The sequence below is a fragment of the Colletes latitarsis genome, chromosome 6 (assembly GCF_051014445.1).
Source record: "Colletes latitarsis isolate SP2378_abdomen chromosome 6, iyColLati1, whole genome shotgun sequence".
Lineage (NCBI taxonomy): Eukaryota > Metazoa > Arthropoda > Insecta > Hymenoptera > Colletidae > Colletes > Colletes latitarsis.
In genome coordinates, this window is record NC_135139.1 from 21490194 (window position 1) to 21510015 (window position 19822).

Below are 19822 nucleotides of genomic sequence, written 5' to 3' on the forward strand. Positions count from 1 at the left end.
TACAGCCAGGGTATTTGGATCACACTCGCGTGGTTTTATATTCGACGCGAGTTTAAAGGGATGTCGACGAAATTTACATGCGTATTCCATATCTCAAAACTAAGAAACAACATTCGAATAAACAGGAGTCGCGACCATTTATATTTTTTACATTAATATTTAGTATTTCCTGCACACTCGTGGAAGAAATACCCTTACAAGTATGAATCGCCAAGTATGGCTTTCGCTTTACAGTGTCGCACAGGCCCGCAACGCCTATGTCCTTCGAATTGGAAAATGGACAACTTAACTTAACTGTATCCTTGGAATTTCACCTTAACGTTCGACACTGAAGTATAGGTTCGCGTTATTTCTGTTCGAAACAGTTTTCATCATCGTCTCGAGACCGCTCCTGGTAAAACGGGTCAGACAAACAACTCCGTTATAACGATCTCGGTCAACAGGCGTGAAAATTCGCAAATACGATGTCACAGGGCTCGTAACAAAATTTTTATTTACCCTTTCGCGACGCACTAAACGAAGTAAAAACGCGAACGATATGAAAGGGTGGAACGTTCTCCGAGAAAATCACCAGATTTTTACTAGCGTTTAAACGAGCGCGTGCACAAACCCTGAAACGACGCGTTAGAATTTAGAAAACGAACCACAAGCGACGACCATCCTCCACACACAAATATCTAGCTTAAAGCGTTTTATAAACGAGCGAACTCACTTTGGGAACCTCATTCTATGCATCTTGAGAAAAATGCTCGAAATATTCGTATTCTTCGAATAATCGTCACCGCTTAAAATAGTTTTTCTAGGAGTTTCGGTATAAAATTTACTTCTGTGTGCAGTAAAGCCTCCCGTATCCAAGTACCTTAATATGCACTCTGCGATTCTAAATTCTGGCGTATATTCGATTAAACGAAGTAATTCGAATAAGGGAGGCTCTAGAGTAGCGCAATTATAACTTTGGAATGAAATTGAATGCCACGAACGGATCAGTCGGACGATGTTTATTTCTCAAAGTAGATGGAAACATCGATCAATGCTAATTAGCTTACAGTCGGTTGGTGCTTTTGGTCTTGGTTGGGAGGGAAATTTCCGGTCAGCAGGTGACGCTCGGCCAGGTCGCCTGTTCGAAATTTCTGTATTTCGCGCAAACGTCCACGGAACCGTAATGAAACGGTAACTGGACGATGTTAATGTCGTAATCCGTGTTGACCAGAACCGCGTTGACCATGGGTATGTTGAACTTATTAGCAAGGTCGTCTTCTTGAAATTCCCCGGTTATTGGATTCGTGAGCGCGCAGCGTGTTTTCGCGAGCACACAGGCGGTGGTATTCACAAATAATTGGGCTAGTTGGACGTCAGTGTTGTTGAAACGAGGAAACATTCGTATGGCTTCGCCGACGCATTCCCTGAGCTGAGAGAAACGTTTATCGATAAAGGTTTGCCTACGCAACACTCGTAAAATCAACGAGCTTTTTGCGATCAAACGTTTACGATGCGTGTTACGAGTAAAATTAAGTATGGCTCTTACAAAGTACTTACAAAGTTTCACCCTCGTGTTATTTTAAAATATTGTACATTATGTATAGAACTATCGATAAGAACGTCTATGTACAGCTCTCTGGAACTTTCAAGGCACATCTTTCCGTTGAACCGATTGTCGCCTTGGATCAACGGGTTCCGCTCCCGGTCTGACCGTGTTTGACTCCGTGTCACGTTCCCTTATGATGCAAATATTTCTCGATTTTTGTTTATACAGTTTTAAGAATAGGAAAGAAGATCTTCTCGGCGCCGTTCTCGATTTCGCTCGTGCTTCCTGTTCAATATTTACAATCGCTGTTTCTTCACCTTTTTATCTACACTATTTACATACAAATAACTTAACTGCAACAAACTGAGCGGTGCATTAAGTCTAATAGAAGCAAAGAAACGTCTAAAGCTTTGCGAGGTACGATTGCACACAGTTGCTTACCAAATTGTCTTTGTTTACTTGACGAATGCATTCGAGGAACGTGCAATATATGGTCGTAGGAGTGTTCCTCGTATCCAGAGAACTGGTAGCATTCTATTATAAAAATAGGAAAGACGTCGATTGCATGGACGAATTGAATTTTAGAACAAAGGTGCTTACCTTCAAGTACTGTTGACAGTGACCATAGTCGGTATCGTTGAGATAAACGTCGCCACAGGTGGACATAGCCACGAGCAAAGAGTATCCTAGAGGTTGATTGGTAGCCCTGTAGAAGCATCCGTAGCAGGCGTCTTGAAGAATCGTGCTCGATCCCTGCGATTCGTTGCATAGTTGGTTCAACAGTACAGGTATCCTCACTCTGCAACGACACCATTCGCAATTGGAATTTACCGATCCCGTAATGTTTACGTAAATTGCGGAACCAAATGAAATTACTGTTTGACGGAAGTCAATGATCCCAGAAACTTGGATATACTGTCGTGCATCAGAGGCTCCACCAAATTAATACCGAACATCACAAAGAACGTTGAAATAGCGGCCACGCGTAGTTTCATCATCGTTGCGCGATATTCATTGGTCATTTGACCGAGTATTCGTTCACGCTTTGTGCTTTATACCAGAGGCAAATCTGATAGGCGGAGCTAGGGACGCGTTGTTTCCGGTAAACGGGAGACACTTTCCATATTTTTAGATGTATTGTTCTAATATTTCACGGCATTACCGTCTATTATTTCGCAATTTTTAGTATCCCTGTAATTCTTGAAGGCCGAGGCGTAATTCTTCGTTATTTTACTACGATAGATATTATTCAATTGCTCGCCAAAAATAATTTTTATTCGTAAGCTAATTCGAAATAATTATACATGCAAGTATACTCGATTATCTATATCAAGTGGATTCTTGCATTCGTACACATTGATTAACCCATTAAAGATTCGCTAGAAGTCCAAAGTCGAAGAATGGGAAGCGTGTCTGACCATAGCGCGTATAATACCCTTGTCTGCGCACGAATGGTACAAACTACTGCGCGAATAGGAGCTACGTTTCGATTCTTCCAATATCTTTCTCTGCTAAATTCCTTTCGTAAGATCAGAAACGTAGGGAAGCTGATTATTTGTTCCGATTCGTTTACGTATAATTTTTACGGCGGTTTTCCTTTTTTTGTGGGAGATTATTCACGTTTGGACGGTCCTGGACGACAGATACGCGGCAAGAGCGTAACGATTCTCGTTACTTGCGTCACGTGACACGCGGTTGGCTGTCGTTGTTCCGTAAAAATGGACCGTGAACAGGAGAGATCTGGGACGGTCGGAAGTCGGCGACGAGCGAGACAGCCCGATTGCAAAGGGAGCGAAATCAGACAGTGTCGCGAATGCGATCTGTCAGATGGGATCTTCGTTATTACGCGGCGAGGTGTGGGGAACTCGCGCCACGCTGGAAATGTAGTTGTATTCAGCTCGTGGTGCTCGCGAGGTCAGAGTCACGATGTCGCCATAGCGCATTTTTCCCGCGACACACGACACACCGTTGCCGGAACATCCGGAGCAGCGTATTTATTTTCTCTGAAAGCGTTGCTCGAACCCGAGAAGCTTGTCCTCTCGACTCGCGCTGTTCGCGCGGAAACAGGAAATAACGCCACTAATAGCGCGATCTGAAATAGACGATCTTCCATTTATCGCGAGCACCTTTGACCCGAAAACGTGCGTTGGTTCGCGACAGATTCTTCTATCGAGACTCGGCGTTCGTGGTAATTTATTTGGAAAACTTCTTCGAGGTTAATTTTCGCGAAAACGGTACACTGTAAAATTAAGGGTCACTCCATACTTCCGATCTACATTGTTTGCGCGCGTAGGCACGATTCGCGTTGCGGAACGTGCCGCAGTTCCCCTTAAATTGGCTCCGTTGTTACGTACTCGTGGTTAAATGTACCTCGTTGCGTTACAAGGAGCCGGGAAAAGTATGTTGCACTCGAGGCTCGTAATTCTTAGTACACTCGTTTGTACCCAGACGTCATATCCTCTTCTCAACATTACCATTATTTTTAAATGCCACCGGCAGATGAGTAACCTTCCGTACGCGGCGAAATAACAGTTTAACGTTGGAGATAAATTCTGTTTCCCCTCAAGGTGTAATTCATTAACTCGATTTCCGTTTACTTTAATCGCTAAACGTAGTTTCGCCGCTCGTTTTCTATCGTGGCGATAGAAACGTTCGATTTGATGTGTTTTTGTTGAATTTCTTCGATTCGAATAGGCACGGAAATTCAGTAGATATCGATAGGAAAGTCGATCGTTCGGCAAACTGTCGTTAAATCGTTCGTCCCGGAAACGAGAAAAACATAGTCAGCGAAGTTCTCTAATTTCAAGTGTCACAGAGTGGGGCGGGGGGTGGAAAGTAGGCCAACGTGTGCGTCCGAGACGACACACGTGCCGTGGCTATTTATACGGCAGACGTCCGAAGAGCAAAGAAGAGGCGATGCCTAGGACACCGTATGAAAAGAGGCGAAACAGCCAACGGGAGTAGAAGAGCAAGACACAGGGACGAAGAACGAGAAAGCAAATGCTGCTGGGTGTGGGCAAAGACGGGAAGCGGTGCAACCCCGACGGAATCAGAATTAGAATGACTCACGGGATTATTTGGGTTTATGTAATCCGAGAAATTCGTCGCTGCCGACGACGGTGACGTCGGTTATTGGTTTCCTGTACGTACGGGGATCATGGTGTCACGTTGCATCTTTGACACTGAAACTGGTTTTCCCGATTGCCTGGTACCGGCTGACCAATGGCGGGATGCTATCGACAGGACGCATTGTCGTTCCTGACCCGATGCAAAATATTCCTCAGAGACGATAAACGTTGCACAAGTTATGCAGACTTATTGTCTAGCAAGAAATATTCAACCCTTACAAATATCATAATAGACGAGCACTCTTTTTCGTGGAGTCTTTGCACATATACAGGGTGTTCGGCCATCCCTGGGAAAAATTTTAATGGGAGATTCTAGAGTCCAAAACAAGACGAACATCAAGGATACTAATTTGTTGATTGAGGCTTCGTTAAAAAGTAGAAACATTTCCGGCCACACAGTATATTTTCGGTAAAGAATTTTTTTTCTCGAAAGTACGTAGGATTTCGGGGGTATGTCTAATTCACCAAAAATGATTGTAATTGACCCCTACAATCGAAAACAATTTTTCAATTTTGTCGAAAAATTTTCCCGTCAATATGGAACCAATAACTTTTTAACGAAGCCTCAATCAACAAATTGGTATTCTTGATTTTCGTCTTATTTTATTCTCTAGAATCTCCCATTAAAATTTCTCCCAGGGGTGGCCAAACACTTTGTATAATAATCAATACAAAGCGTCACGACGTTTATTTTCCATTTAGAGTAACCTTTGTTATTTTCGGGGGTTATGAGAGAAAACTCTGTAACGTTTTGCTCGGTGATTGTGTGTCGCGTTTAGCAAGGGTGGGATCCGATTACCGCGCGTCCAAAAGAAATTCACGCGGCGTCAGTGGCATTCTGCTCCTAATTCCGACCGCGTCCCGGCCACGGTTTCGGGATTCCGCCACTAAAGACCAATTAAACCGACCGCGATCACCCTTCTTCGGGGCTGGCCCCGATGACAGCTGCATCTCGCTGTCAATCAGTGTCCTCTTCTCGTTTCCGCGGGCGGTCAATTAAGTGGACGGTAACTCAATCCTTGCGGATGTCCCCGCCACTTTATTTCGAGTCTCACGAGAATAACGAGGCGACGGTGGTAACTCAATTTCACGAGGCGCGCGCCGACGTTTTTGCCGGCGTAGTTTATTTTCGGCCGCTCATTCCCGATTTACCGAATAAATACGTCTTTCCCGCTGAATCGAGGGGGGAACCGAGCCGGAATAATTTCATCGCGCTATAGGATAATAAATTGGCTCTATTTGAAGGCGGAACACGACCGAGTATCGTGCTGCGTGACTCAGGGCTTAAAAACGTTGGAGGCACGTATAGCGTGACTGCACTTAATTTCACCTACCGAAATTCAAATCGTTTTCAATTGAAGAGTAATTGATATTTTTTGCGCCTAATTAGTCTCCGGATGAAGGGAAATTAATCGAGTTTCGCGCGTTAGAACGGCCGAAACGTGCACGGCGAGCGGAGCACACACGGGACTTGGAAAAATCAGCAAAATCTTGTATAAATATTATGTATTCTCTGTACAAACGATAAAGTCGTTTAGATTATTCAATAATTTTCACTCGATTCACAGACTTCCGTTACTAGCACCAAGAATGAAACGATTCATGGAACATTATGAAAGTGTTTACAAACAGTCAGCAACGATCGTACGCCAGATACGAAACGTTCGTTCTAAATAGGTCGGCGAAATCAGTTACGCTAGCTCACTTCGAAACTAGAATGATCGAAACGAGGCCTGACGCGACGAATATTTGTACGAACCATTTTTTTAAAATTATTGTCCAAGAGTTGTGCCTGCCCACTGTTTGGTCCACCCTGTACAAAATCGACTACCGTGCAACGTGGCAATTTTGTCCAAGTATTGGCTCACGCGATAACGAGGACGATACGATTTGTTCGACGACGGTGCAAACGAAATCAGACCTTTCCCAAAAGTTTTTCAGTAGGAGAGAAACGAGCCCAGGGGAGCTCCCTTTCGAGAGAAAGACAGGAAGGCTCGTGGACGTATTCGGGGGTGTCATCGCCACTGGATACTTTCCAATTACGACGGCAAGACTTCGTAGGTTCGCTGATTCGTCGGTAATCCGCGCGAGGTGCTTCTTATTGAATTAGGGGTCGCAGCGAGCGGCCAAATGACAGGGTGTAGACCGCGTGTATTCCTGATTAAGCCTCTTAATTGCTCGTTTCTGCCGGCGCGAGAAAAGCTGGCGAAAGTTATAACGCAACGAGCCGCTGCGTTGAAATTGTACCGGAGGGTCGCGGAATCGCTTCCGCGTTACAGTGAAATTAGACAGTGCATAATTGAGAGTAGAATGGCTACGGGGGTGGGTTGCACCCAGTCGCGATCACCAGCTTTCATATATAAAAAGAAAATAAATTGAAATATCTGCTAAAGGTATTTTGTGGTATCAAGAGTAAATTCAACTTTTCAAAGAAACGTTATTTAAATAGAGAAACGAATTATTAACGCGGTTAACTACGCTTCCGGTCGAACGAACCCCGTTAAATATTTCACCGGCACTCGAAATCGTTACATCGCGTGTTTAAAAGCGATTAGCGCCGCGATGGAATCCGCCGATGCATAATTAAACGGGGATAAAGTTAACGAAGAAGGCAGAGATCGAGTCTAGCGGCTTGTAATAGGGTTTATTCTTAATGCATAATTCTTCTCGGGGCTGATCGAGATCGCACGGGAGAATGGAAAGGCGGATGTAACGATGCATTGAATATTGTAGGAGGCACTTATATTTAGTAAGCTCCACGGCGATTGGTTTTGGACCAGGTTAATAAAAGCTTCGGGTAGATTTTAACGGTGCACAGAATAGCTCGCGTGACCGTAATCGTCGAGATAATCCGTTAGTATTGATTCTAGAAATAATTGGTTCGTATTACTATTGAATTTCATAGAAAACAGCGAATCGTTTGTTTCATTTTATTTTATTCCGGTAGAAAGTTCGTTTAAATTTTCATTTTCTTTTTTTTTTCTCTCAATAACGTCGCGTTCCTCGGGCGAAGATAATTTCTTTCGGTCGATTCGTTTCTCTTTCTGGCTCCGGTCCTCTCATTAATTTCCACGGGCTTATGATTCGTTCTGTTTAACGCGAAGCTTTCCGGTAGCGCGTGCTCCCTCGATTCCGACGACGGACTCGTCCCAATTATTTTCCGTCCTCTCGCAGGCTTTTCCCTCCGATCCTTTCTCGCTGTCTGATAAGTGCATTAGTTGAACCCGGAAATTGGTAGACGTCACGCTGTGTGTACGCACATTAACCCTACCATTTGGCTCTCGTCGTTTCAGGGGTCGGTTCGTCGAAAAAGAACAGGAAGCCGAGCTTACGTGGCTCTGCCGAAAGGAAGTCCACGTGCGCGCTGTATATCAACAGATTTTAACCTACATACACCGACAGTCGTGTCCCCCGTTACATTTCGCCCTCGTAGAATGCTTTTAGCCTTCGAAGCGAACGTTGTCGGCCGTTTTGCGTTTTAATCGTCGCTTCGAGGCCTTCGCTGGCCCCGAATCCGTTCAAATTTCCGTGATACCGGGTCGTTCAAAATATACCGAAATTTAAGTAATACTCAAACGTTTAATATCTCTCAACGTCAAATCTCTTTAGTAGATTTTGCAATCCCATTTGAATTTCTAATCGAACGTAACTAGGTTAATTTCTAATCGAACCCCCGTACAGATCGTCGATGGGTTACGAATGGCTGTCGCCTGAGAAAGAAGGTTCAGTGTAAATTCAGCAGACAAGGTTACGAAAGACTCGGAGTATAGGAAATTACTTCATTACTTTATTCTAAGTTTACGTGACGCGACTGTTGATGTCGTCTCAATCCCACAGGCGAAGCAACTTGAATTCTAAGAACTCCGGAAGTTTTAATAGGTCAAATTAAAAGCTCCCGGTTTTAAAACAAACCGAGACATGTGCCGGACACTTCGCCGGAAGCGTTATGAAATATTTCTGTGAAAAGATGATAGTCGACGCTATTCTAGAAGTAATATTGCTCAGCGAACCTCAAAGTAACGATCACGGCTTGAATATACGGCTAACCGTTTTGCGATGATTCACGAGAGAGCACGCAGACACTGTACGGACGTCTCACGAGAATTTAGTATTTAATTGTCGTCGTGGAAACGCCACTGCTTTGTGGAAATAGCTGCAGAAATAGTTACGATATATCTACTTGGTATTATCGGTTCCCTTGTTTTTAGAAAACCTTTTATATTACCTTTTGTACTTCGTTGAAGAAATAATGTTCAATCAAAGTCTAAATTCGCCCTAACCTACACTGTCGACCACTTAAAGTTACCCTCGAAACATGCTTAGAGAATATCGAACGAGGTTCGTGATAATCATGGGCACGAAAATTGTTGCCGTTCCGAAGAGGAGCTCGGGACCGACGGTTAGGAACGTTTGAGTCATCGTGCTCATCGGTATACAACAAGGAGGTGCGCGAAACGCACGATTTACAGCCAGCAATAATCGTTAAAAGATGTTTACAATACATACGCGCGGCTGTAATGCGAGTACATTCCGCGCGACAACGAGCGGTACAGAGTCGAAACACACGGGACGGGACGCGGTGCGATATCAATGAAAGTATCCGTCGAGGATAACGATAATGCGACGGTGTATTACACCCCCGAGACCAATTCGGCCGCCCTTTTGCGTGGCCAACTGATTTTTATCAGCAGCCGCGTTACACCGCCGGTTTCTTATATTAGTTATCGACGGCAACAGGGCGGAACGACCAAAGAGGGCGGACACACTCTCGAAAACGTAACGAGCCGTGTAGACACGGAACGAGCGGGAAGACCGCTCAAATTAGGGTCCACGATGCTGAAAACGACGTTCACGATAGGGTAACAGGCCCAATTACCGAATATATAGCGATGAGTTATTGGGTTTTTGAATTTTTTCGGGTATATACTAATTTATTTTGCGACACTTAGGGTCGCAGAATCGATTATCTATCATTTTTACAATAACGGAAGGCTTAAATTTTGTTTAAAAAATTTGTACAATTCAATCGCTTGATATTTTTTTCTTAATTCTTATAAAATATATTACCTGTTTGTTAATAGGGGTGGTCAGGATAATTGGGTCTTTCACTGAATGCGTGTAGAAGTATCTGTCGTAGACCGGTGACGAATGCGTTCGCACCGAGAAAAGGGCGTCTCGGTTAAGAGGCCGCGCATCCTTCATCCTGGCACAAATGGCGCACTGTCCGTTCCTTTGAATCTATCAGGGCCCCTTTCCGGAAAGGACGCGAAATCACGAAAGGACGCTGATGGATCCTGTTGTCATCGATTGAAATAACGTCATGACGAGTCGACATAATTTTCCGCGACCGACAAGTACAAGTTACTCGCGCGGTTAGGTCCAGGTTAAGGAAACTAGAAAAAAAAAATTAGCAATCGTTCTTGTTCCCTTTGCCATAACGTCGCGGGTATGCAAACGCGGGTTGGCACTTTTACTGTTTTTCAGTTCTGGCGGCGGTCGCAATCAGCATCGACGCACGGTTTCGGAAACGCGTCGCCCGCCCCGGCGCAAATCGTTGGTCGACGCGCGAGAAAAATAGAAGCTCGCGACATTTTCGAGGAGCCTGGAATACGCTCGTTAATTTTAACGATCCCATCGAATCGACGACGGCATATACCCGCGCGTTTCGTCGCATCGCTCCCGCCGCCGTCTCATTTTCGCTCGCACTTTACTCCGTTGTATACGTTTCGCATTTTGATTCGATTGGTTTGTAGCTCCCGCACGTGAATAGAATAGAGCCTCCGACGGAGTTACTCGCGGACTGCGATCCCAGCCGTTCGTCAAATACGCTCGAAAACATTTTAGGTTACCCTGTTCCCCTGTTCTTTCGGCGATTCGATCTTTATGCTGGCACGGATTCCCGCCGGGCCTCTGTTTTTATCCAAGACTGGTCGTGTCTCGAACTATCTTTCTATGTAATTCTTCCTATGTACCGATTCAACGTTGTTTAACTATATGAGAATTTTGCTCGTTTTTATTCGTGTGGTGATCCTGTACTTATCGCTTCGAAACTTGGAATTTCTCACCGCAAGGGTTGCAAATACAGTAGGACTACTGTATCTGCGGGCGATAGGTTTAAGACTCCCTAGCGGATACCTGAAACCGCGGTTAGTAACGAACGTTATGTACCGTACATATTGCACGAACCTACGATAAAGTTCAATTTATAATTAGACACTGTAAGGCATTAACAACAATACCAAAACGAATAGATACAACAAAATCTCCACTGTGTAGCGTAGCGATAGAGCCGTGTTTATTTCCCTGCTGCGATTGATTCCCATCGAGGTTCGAACATCATTTTGAGAGACGAAATAGCAGTTCTCCTGTTCGCGAAGAGTTTACTCAGATGTCCCGCTATCAACGGAAAAACGATCGCATTGGACGAAACACCCCCTACTCGATGACTCACTCGACATTTTCGGAGGACCGTGCGTGTCCACTCTTCTTCATTGATCCTGTAAGAAAGTCCGTGGAAAAACGATACCTGAAATCGCGGTCCCGGGCCCTTCAGGTTCCATTGTTACGGTTACTGTTATGCTTTCGGAGATCCATCCAACGGGGATGAAGTACCATTTCGCTCCGAGTCGCCACTTTCGCACGAGTCATCGAGAATATTTCGTCCAAGGGACGCGCGCATCCTTTCCCGCTCCTCCCCTGGCCGCCCTCTTCCCAAGTTTCGTCATTTGATTTCGAGGGTGCGCGAAGATCGTGTTTACCCTCTTTATGCACTTAGAGTCTCATCAACCTCTTCAGGGAACCCCCGGTTCCTCGTTTCTTCTTCAAACGGCTTTGGTAAATTTTGCAGACGGCGACGAGAGCGGAGGGAGAGAGAAGGCGAGAGAGGAAATATGTATTTCGGAGGTTCATCTGTTGACCGTCTTGTTATCGTTTCCTCTTTCTCGCCGCTTGATCACCCGGCGACCCTCGAGACGAGTTTCTCGTACCCGATGCGACTCGATTTACCCATCGGCGGAAACGCCCCGTTAATTCGCTCGCGAAATAATCACTGATTCGAGCCATTCAAGGCCCAGCGTCGTATAGTTTTTACCATCGAGGCTTTTGGACACGAACTTTTCGCGTCGTTGTGTCTTTTAATCCGGAACGGAAATCTCGGCGAGTAATCGACGACGGACGAGGCGCGTATCGTGCGTGTAAATTTTACACGATACCAAGGATAGACTGGTTTTTCCCCGACGCGATGAAACCCTTCTTCGTCGCCATCGTTTTCCGGATATTAAAGCGCGAACAGTCTCTAAGGTGAAAAATTATTGGACCGTTTCGCGATTCTTCACGGTGTATCCGCGCCTCTCCGAGCCTCTCTCTATTTCCAGGGGACGCCGCGACGCTCCTGGACGTTAATAATGTACCGGGGAATACAACGCGGCTGTAATGTAACGCGATAAATAATAGCGTGACGTCTTGTAAAGTGCATCCTGCAGAGAGTGTACAGGCCGTTCCAGGCACCGGTATCCACGGCGAGCTTTATGCGCCGGCACACTTGTGAATAATGCAGCTGCAATGTCACGGTGAATAGTGTCACATTGTTGCGGCCGGGAGGAACGTCTGGCGCTCCTGAGAGGGAGCCGGTGGTACAGGAAAAAATTTGTAAACCGGAGCCACCCTTTCGCGGGAAATGAATTTTAGCGAAAAAGAGCTCGTTCGTAGCTTCCCGCCATTTTCGCACCCATCGTTGTTTATGTTTCGAGTGGCAGTCGCGTGATTAAAAATTTATTTACAAAACGGATACGTGTCTTCCATTCGCGAGGAAAAATGCTCGAGGCCGGTGATTTATGTTATAAATGTGCACGATCTTATGCGGATGAAATCGGTCGAAACGTTGTAGGATCGAGGGAGAATTTGTTTTTCCGATTCGACGTTGAACGACGAAAATTGAAACGGATCGACACGAACGACGATTAGTAGCGACGCGTACAGGTAACTCGATAAAGTTCGCGTGAATGAAAATCTCGTTTCCCTCGTCGCGATTTGATGGCGTGCGTTCGCCGCGGGACCAGATGCACGCGGAGTGTCGCGTGACTCGAGAACGCTTAACTCGGGTTAATTAGGAAGGTGGAAAAATGGATGGGCCAGAAACGAGGGAAATGAAGCGGAAACGGGACGTCACGGAGTCACGACACGTGTCGCTTCGACCACGTGTCTTGGAGGAAGTGCATTCGCAAAACAATGGAACGTCGCCGTCTGTCGTGCCACTTGCCGCCCTTAACGAGTTCTTAACGGGAACGAGATTTTTTTTAGAGTACTTCACTCCCACGCCCGTGCGTACCGTGTACGTGTATCGACTGTGTAATGTTCGCGCGGACGTCGCGACGCCTTGCACCAGCCGACTCCGAGATAAGAAATTCTTGGAACCTCTGGTACTCGTTTCAACCCTTGGACGACGCCGCGGGGTCCATTCGCAGCCCCGTCATTTCGTTAATAATTTATTTATTATTATTAAATAATTCAGCTCTGGGGTTGGTCAATTTTCTTAATAGTTGAAACTCGAAGTTTGTCCGCTTCTGAATTCCCGGATTGCATTTCGCGCGAAAAGAATCTACGTTATTTTTACTGGAGTATCCCGGGGACGTGCACAGATATTTTAAAGTAATTAGTAATTGTCCCGCGGACTGTAATTGGCTCGTAGAGCGGTTTCTCGTCAGGTATGTTTAATCAACTCGAGGAGCGTTCCCCGAGGCAGGAACGGCACGCGTTTCAAGGGAGATAAAAGCTCGGAGCGGCGAACGAACAATCGAGCGAAAATTTATAATGTCGTTCGCGGGATTCTTTCCGCGAGGCAATTCGCTCTGCCCCAGCTCGTTACGGTAGCGCAAAATCCAGGGAGCGAAGAAGCCGGGGAAAGCTTCTTCCGCAGCGAGTGCAAACGACTCGCGCATCCAAAGCTGTGCAAGCTGAAAAAGAGCGGGAACATTCACGCACAGGGAACGTTCTTGAACGCCAGATTTACAGAACCCGTCGATTCGATTCCGTATTCAAAGTCACGGAATTCATAGATATTATTTGTTAGCAATTTACGTTGAATTTGATCGATGTAACGATATTCTAATTAAAAGAAAATTCGCAAGTCTAGCGTTAAACGTTGTTGTCTTTGACGGTGATCGTGGAGTATCGAGGACCCATAGCGGACGAATAACGAACGAAACAAAGGGCCAAGCCCTATTCTCGCGGAGTCCAGGACCTCTGCTGCAGGGTCCGCGATGGCGTTGCTGTCTCGCGAAAAAATGGAGGGAGAATTTTCCCGCGCGCTCTCTCTCCCCCGCGGCGATCCTCACCATCTCTTGACCCTCTCTTCCTTTACACTTTCCGATTCCCCTCTTTTCGTCTCTCTTTTTCCGTCCCTCTCGACGCTGCAGAAAGGGCGGGAAAGGGCAACGAAGGGCGGGAAAGCGTGGAGGGAGGCTACGAGAAGGTAGCACGGCGACGACTACGGCGACGACGACGACGACGACGGCGATGACGATGGACGGTATAGTAGGGGTAGCGTGGCGAACACGGTGGGGATGAAACGAATCAATACTTTTGCACTCAGGCTCCCTCGGGTTCAGGGCTGTACAATTTTGGCGCGAACAGCACCCCCGCGCTTCCCTTGTTCGCATTAATTTGAATTTACTTGGCGCTCGAACTCGGATTTCTTGCCGCACCACCGGTATCCGGGGAGAAATTAGGCTAATCGGTATAGTAGCGTGAGATTTACGTTCCTCGTGACTACGGAATTTTGGCGGGAACGAGTTTCGTACGTCACCCTTAAAAAAAATTGATTGGAACGTTTTCGGTACGATCTTCTTCTAATTTTACGATAATTGGAAAAGGTTGGGTCGTTCGATGTGTTTTGCTTAGGTTCGCGGCGTTTTGGCGCGAACACGCCCAACGCGTTCCCTTGCATCGATTTTAGATATTCGCGTTTAATTCCAATTTACTTTGGATTCGTCGGTTTTGTAAAGTAAATAGAGAGCAGTATAACAGTATGACGCACGCGACGCGAATTTACTTTTCGACACGGGTAATTATTGTTTGTGCGAGCAACGTTTAGTTAACAGTAGTTGGAAGCTGCCCATCTTCGCGAGCAAGTTTACGCGCGGCGGTGAACTTGGACTCAAGGAGATAATTGCTCATTAAGCCCAGAACTCCGCCGATGAAATTTAATGTTCTTCGGTACGCGCGCGTAGACGAAGCTTGTTGCGCCCGCGAAAAGTTGATAACAGAATAACGATAATGCAACGAGATTAAAATAAACACGCTACGGCGCGATCAACGCATCCGTTCGACGATTAACACGCCGAATTATTGACGGTTCCATCAATCGTGAATTACATAGATCGCGCTATCAAAACACTACAAACGGAAACGTCGTTATTTGCACGCACAAAATCCGACGGCGCGAACACCGCTCGCGTAAAATACAACGCAAACAGGATCGGTCGGTTCCGTGATTTCGCGCGTAAACAAGATTTCCCGCCATCGTGGGTGTACGCACGTTCCAGCGTCGTTGTCGCCGCCGCGGCTCCGAGCGTCCCCAGGGAGAGAAAAAACCGTAGAAACGTGATCGAAAACGTGGCAGCGCGGTGTTTTTTAGGGAGGGACGAAGGCGTAAAAATTTCGCGGGAACGAGCGCGAAATCGTTCGGACGTAATAGAGCCCTCGAAAGGTTCGCGCGGCGCACGTACGCGTCGTATCGGCGTCGAGGGTGTTAACGGCAACCGCTGACCCCCGTCGCGGGGATGTGACGTTGTCGAAAGGCAGTATTTCCGGTCGTAAAACTTAAGCAAAAATAGATACGCCCGCGAATCACAAGGATAATCGAATTTACACTAACCCCTGCGCGGTAAACTCGACGATAAAATTGCCGGGAAATGAGCGTGGGTGACGCTCGAGGGTTTTATCGAGTGGTAACGGATCGGGGGTAGGGGGGTAGGAGCCCTTGGATGCGCCACAAAGTCACTACGGCACTGCGACAACCTCCTCTCCGACGGTTGAACGTATACGTGACGTAGTTTATAGTGGGGATGGATGACGTCAGTGGTCGATACACACGGTTCTCCTCCTCGAGTACTACGCCACCCCCCGTTAGCTGGCCGCCGGCGGGTGGGGTGGTTGGAATGGGGTTGGTTTTCGCTCAGGCAGCGTGGGTGGTTTCGAGGTGTTCGCCGTCTATTCCGCCGCAATACGAGTCCGTGAATGGCCCCGGCTACTTGCATTCCGCAATTTTCACGGGGAAGGTAGACTTCGTTATTACAGCTCGAGTGTCACGAGTGGCGAGTACCGGGGGGGCGGCAGGCAGAGGCCGGGGAAGGAAAAATGAAGGAAACGCTTTTACGTAGTACGCCGAGGACCGAACGTTGCGGGGCCATTGTACGGCCTCGCGCAGGGGCGCGGACGAAATTAGTTCCGGTAATCGTAACCGACGCTTCTAACCCGGTTAACTGCTCGAAGAGCATAGATTTAAGGTTCAGACCGCTCGAAGTTCCCGGCGCGATTCAACGTTCTACGGAATCAAGGAGAACGACTCGTTTCCCACCGGCGCTTTAATGAGATCGCAATTTTGCGACGCGAAATTTTCTGAACGACATTCTTTTAATTGCAGGTCGAAGGGAGTTTTATTTCGTAATGGCGCGCGAGATTCGAATAATTATCGTCCGGTACAAATGCTCGAGTCAAATTACAGTCACGTGCATTACTGTCTCGTGATAAGTTACTACACGAGGAATATTACAATTTCGTACGAAATCCTTCTTTAAATAATTTACAACTTCAAGTTCGAGGCTTGAAAACAAAAATGTACTATTTTTATCTGCTTCAACTTTGATACATTTCATCCAACAACGTTCTAAAGCTTTCGTGCCACGATTAACTACATATTTTTCCCGCTTTACGTCGTACCAAATAGGTTTCTTTTTAAATAAATATCGCCTTTATTCGAGCAATGAAATTGGGACCCTCAGATTTTATGCGAAGAGGTGTTTCGAGAATTTGTTCTCGGAAAAGGTCGAACTTAAACGAACCGCTCAAATGGGTTTTTAATTACACAGCTGCCACTCGAGTTGATGGTTGCTCGAGACGAAGAAACATAAATAGTGGTGGGGCTGATTCCGTCGCAAGTGTCCCTAATGTAGATTGATGTATGAATGGAGGCAGTACAGTATTTGCAAAACAGCTGAAAGGAAAATTGCATTTATACTTTCTTCTTGTATTTTCGTTCTCGTCTGTTCGTGTTGTACGTATCTTTCTAAAGTAACTTTTCGTTCGTTTCGTTTACTTATTTTCCTATAACTACTCGTGTGTAAAGGGCGAGTTAAATCTCCTCGAGTAACTTCGCAACTCGCGATTATATCGATGAGTGGTTTGAACAAATGTTATACGATTTGCGACGGTATGTTGGTAAAACGATACTGCTGTAGAAAATAATTGAAACCATCTTATACCGTTGGATCTGAGGAAGGAGCCAAGACGCGTTCGAATTACGTGGGTCATCCACTGCGGAGACTCGACATAAATAATCTTCGAGGTACGTTTATCGATTAATCGAGTCAGATACGTAAAAAGGACAGGTCGTAAAGTTCCACCTCGATGTCACGGTGGCTCCGATTCTTCGGTGGAATTCGGTAAAAATGTCACTATTCGCCATCCCAGGCGGCATTCTGCAAATCCACTGGCCGGGACGTTCGTAAATTTCGAATTGGGGATTTTTAGGATCCACTAAATCGCGGAACGATTCCACGCACACATTCTAGGGCAGATTCGTGTTCGTAGCGGTTCCGCCTAACTGGCACCGACGACGTGCGCTCGCATAATTGGACGTAAATTCTGTTTTCCATGATTGACCGTGCGTTATTCCTGACTCTCGTCGCCTCGTGGCGATAAAAATTCGATCAATCGTCGGAACAAGACATCGTACGTTTCTAATTTCACCTCCGTAAGTGTACCAGTTCCTTTCGACGATCCGGCCTTAACTGGTTTCGAAAGCGCGGAAGGTCGAAGGTTGGAGGACGGTTTTAACGAGATCTTACCTACTACGAAGTTCTCCTACTCCCTCTCTTTCCCAGGCACCTTTTTTCCTTGGCTTCGCACCCACGGGGGTGGATTTCGTTGCTCTCTGGTCCAGTAATTCGACGGTAACGACGGTAATCAAGAGTAACGATCGAACGATTCCTTCAGAACTCGAGAAACTTGAGAAAATTCTAACACTTAAGCGTTCAATTTTCAAACCTAAAAGCGTCTACAGTTTTGAGACAGTGTCCTCGATTTACGCACGAATTTACCGCCCTGGGCAAGACGTCCCCCGTCACGATGCATCCTCCAAGGAACGATAAAATTCGAAACGAAGGGCAGCATGCCCCGAAATAAAACCGCGAACGATCCCTTAACGGGCGTTCGTTATCTCGCGACGTTGTCTCGAATTTAAGGTCGCCGAATAAGAGAATCTAACCGGGACAAGGCCGTGGAAATGGGAATTAGCTTGAGGATCGGTTAGAAATAATTATCAAGGTTTTTACCCTCGCGATCGAAGGTCGTTAGACCTTCGGCGCGGTGGTTTTTCGAGGTCGCGCGCGTCGACTCGTGAAGATAGATGACCCACTGAGATTTCGATGTCATCGCTCGCAGCTTCCATTCTTTAGAGGTGACAAGCTTTCGTCCAAAGCTGGCTGCGGCGATGGTCTCTCAAACGAAGTTACCATCTCGATAACTTTCGGATCGTTTGCGGCCAGGGATAAGGGCAGAAACGTGTGGGTGAGGGGGTCATATTAACAGCATTATTAGCGACGGTCGAGAAGAAATGTAGGAACGATAAATTCGACGGGGCTCGAGTATATTATTACCGAGTCGGCCTGAGGCGTCGTATTCGTAGGAATTGTATTGTCGGCAAGTTAACTCGGTTATGCGAGTCCTTTCGAAGGGACGATCGAGAGAGGGTAGTCGAGACCAGGGGCCAGTGATATTCTGAGTGACGAAAAACGATACCGGGTCCGGTAACGATAATACTTGAAAGTAAGAAAGGAAAATGAAACGTTCGTTTGTTCGAACGAATTTTCGAACGTTCTCAACGACGGTGTCTAGTTTGACTCGGGGAGTTATGTAAATTAAATCTACCTTGTCCACGGGGCCAGCCCCCGTGGGTAAATAAAATTTATCACGCGTCGATCGAAGCCACGCGAGTTGGTCGGGATCGCAGTCTCGTATAAGCACGTGGCGCACGTGCTTGCATAATCCGCTCGCTATTTGTATCTTGCGCTTTCTTCAAAGAGTTCGCCGTAGCGCCGGCGCACGCGGAATCATAATTTCGGGTTTAACGTCGGCCCCTCCGTGGCCCCGTGGGTTTCCATCAGAGACAAATTTGGCTATTCAAATAAATCACGTAGCGGACGAGTGTGCACGTGTCTCCTCCGTCGAGGAGAAAAAAAGAAGCGGTTGACGAGCTGATGCACCCTCTGGTGAAGCGCTACTCGACGAACCCGGATCGTCCCCCTTTCGCAACGTCTTTCTTTGCCCCGATTTCGTCAATCCTGCAAAGGACAGTTCAGTAGGACAATTCGACGAAAGCGGGATTTTGAGTTCGGTATAACGGAGCCGCTTGAAAATAATTAAAGGGTCTCCAATTCTGTACAGTATGTTTATGATAAGGAGAATCGATGAAAACGATCTCAAAGTAACGTAAATTTATTACATTCTACGAATGATCTACATTTTTGCAACAGAGAAAAGTACTTGAACGTTGTTTTATCGTTACAGACGAACAACGGTATTCGTTCGTTCCGGGTCGGTCCTTTTCTTTTTTCGACGCTGCTGCGTCTTCCAGCGGTATCGCCTTTCGATCGAGGGTGGAGATCGTTCCAGTGTTCGATCACAATGGCACGTTCGGACGAGCACGACAATGCCACGGCCCGAATCAGGAGGCATTAGTCCTAATCACTGCCATTCATAAGCAAATTTGATTTCCTTTCGAGCTACGGGACGTTCCTAATGTTTTCGACGTTCCCCCTCCCCACGCCCTTTCACGCCTCATTTTCCCGTCGACCGTCCCTCTTTCGCTCCTGCTTCGTGTTCCACTTTGCGACCTTGCTGCTATTCTTCGTCGGTACCGGAAGGTAAAAATAGAATCGCGGCTCTAGCGAAG

At 46.5% G+C, this 19822-nt stretch overlaps 2 protein-coding genes across 3 annotated transcripts in view; one reads left to right on the forward strand and one right to left on the reverse strand.

Annotated features, from left to right (window-relative positions):
* Window positions 1-19822, forward strand: part of Pdk1 (Phosphoinositide-dependent kinase 1) — a 484825-nt gene that overhangs the window by 10718 nt on the left and 454285 nt on the right. The gene's annotated exons all lie outside the window — the stretch shown is intronic.
* On the reverse strand, window positions 1039-2547 carry LOC143342582 (uncharacterized). Of its 2 annotated transcripts, XR_013079826.1 has the most exons (5): window positions 2402-2547; window positions 2126-2324; window positions 1967-2059; window positions 1537-1810; window positions 1275-1408 (listed from the first exon to the last, which is right to left on the reverse strand). XR_013079826.1 is itself a non-coding variant. In XM_076766626.1 (4 exons), exons 1-4 carry the CDS (start codon window positions 2545-2547, stop codon window positions 1091-1093), a joined length of 756 nt encoding a protein of 251 aa, XP_076622741.1. In that variant the 3' UTR covers window positions 1039-1090. The 2 variants fall into 2 exon arrangements, 1 of the variants encoding a protein (XP_076622741.1); XM_076766626.1 differs by lacking the exon at window positions 1537-1810 and having other exon boundaries at window positions 1039-1408.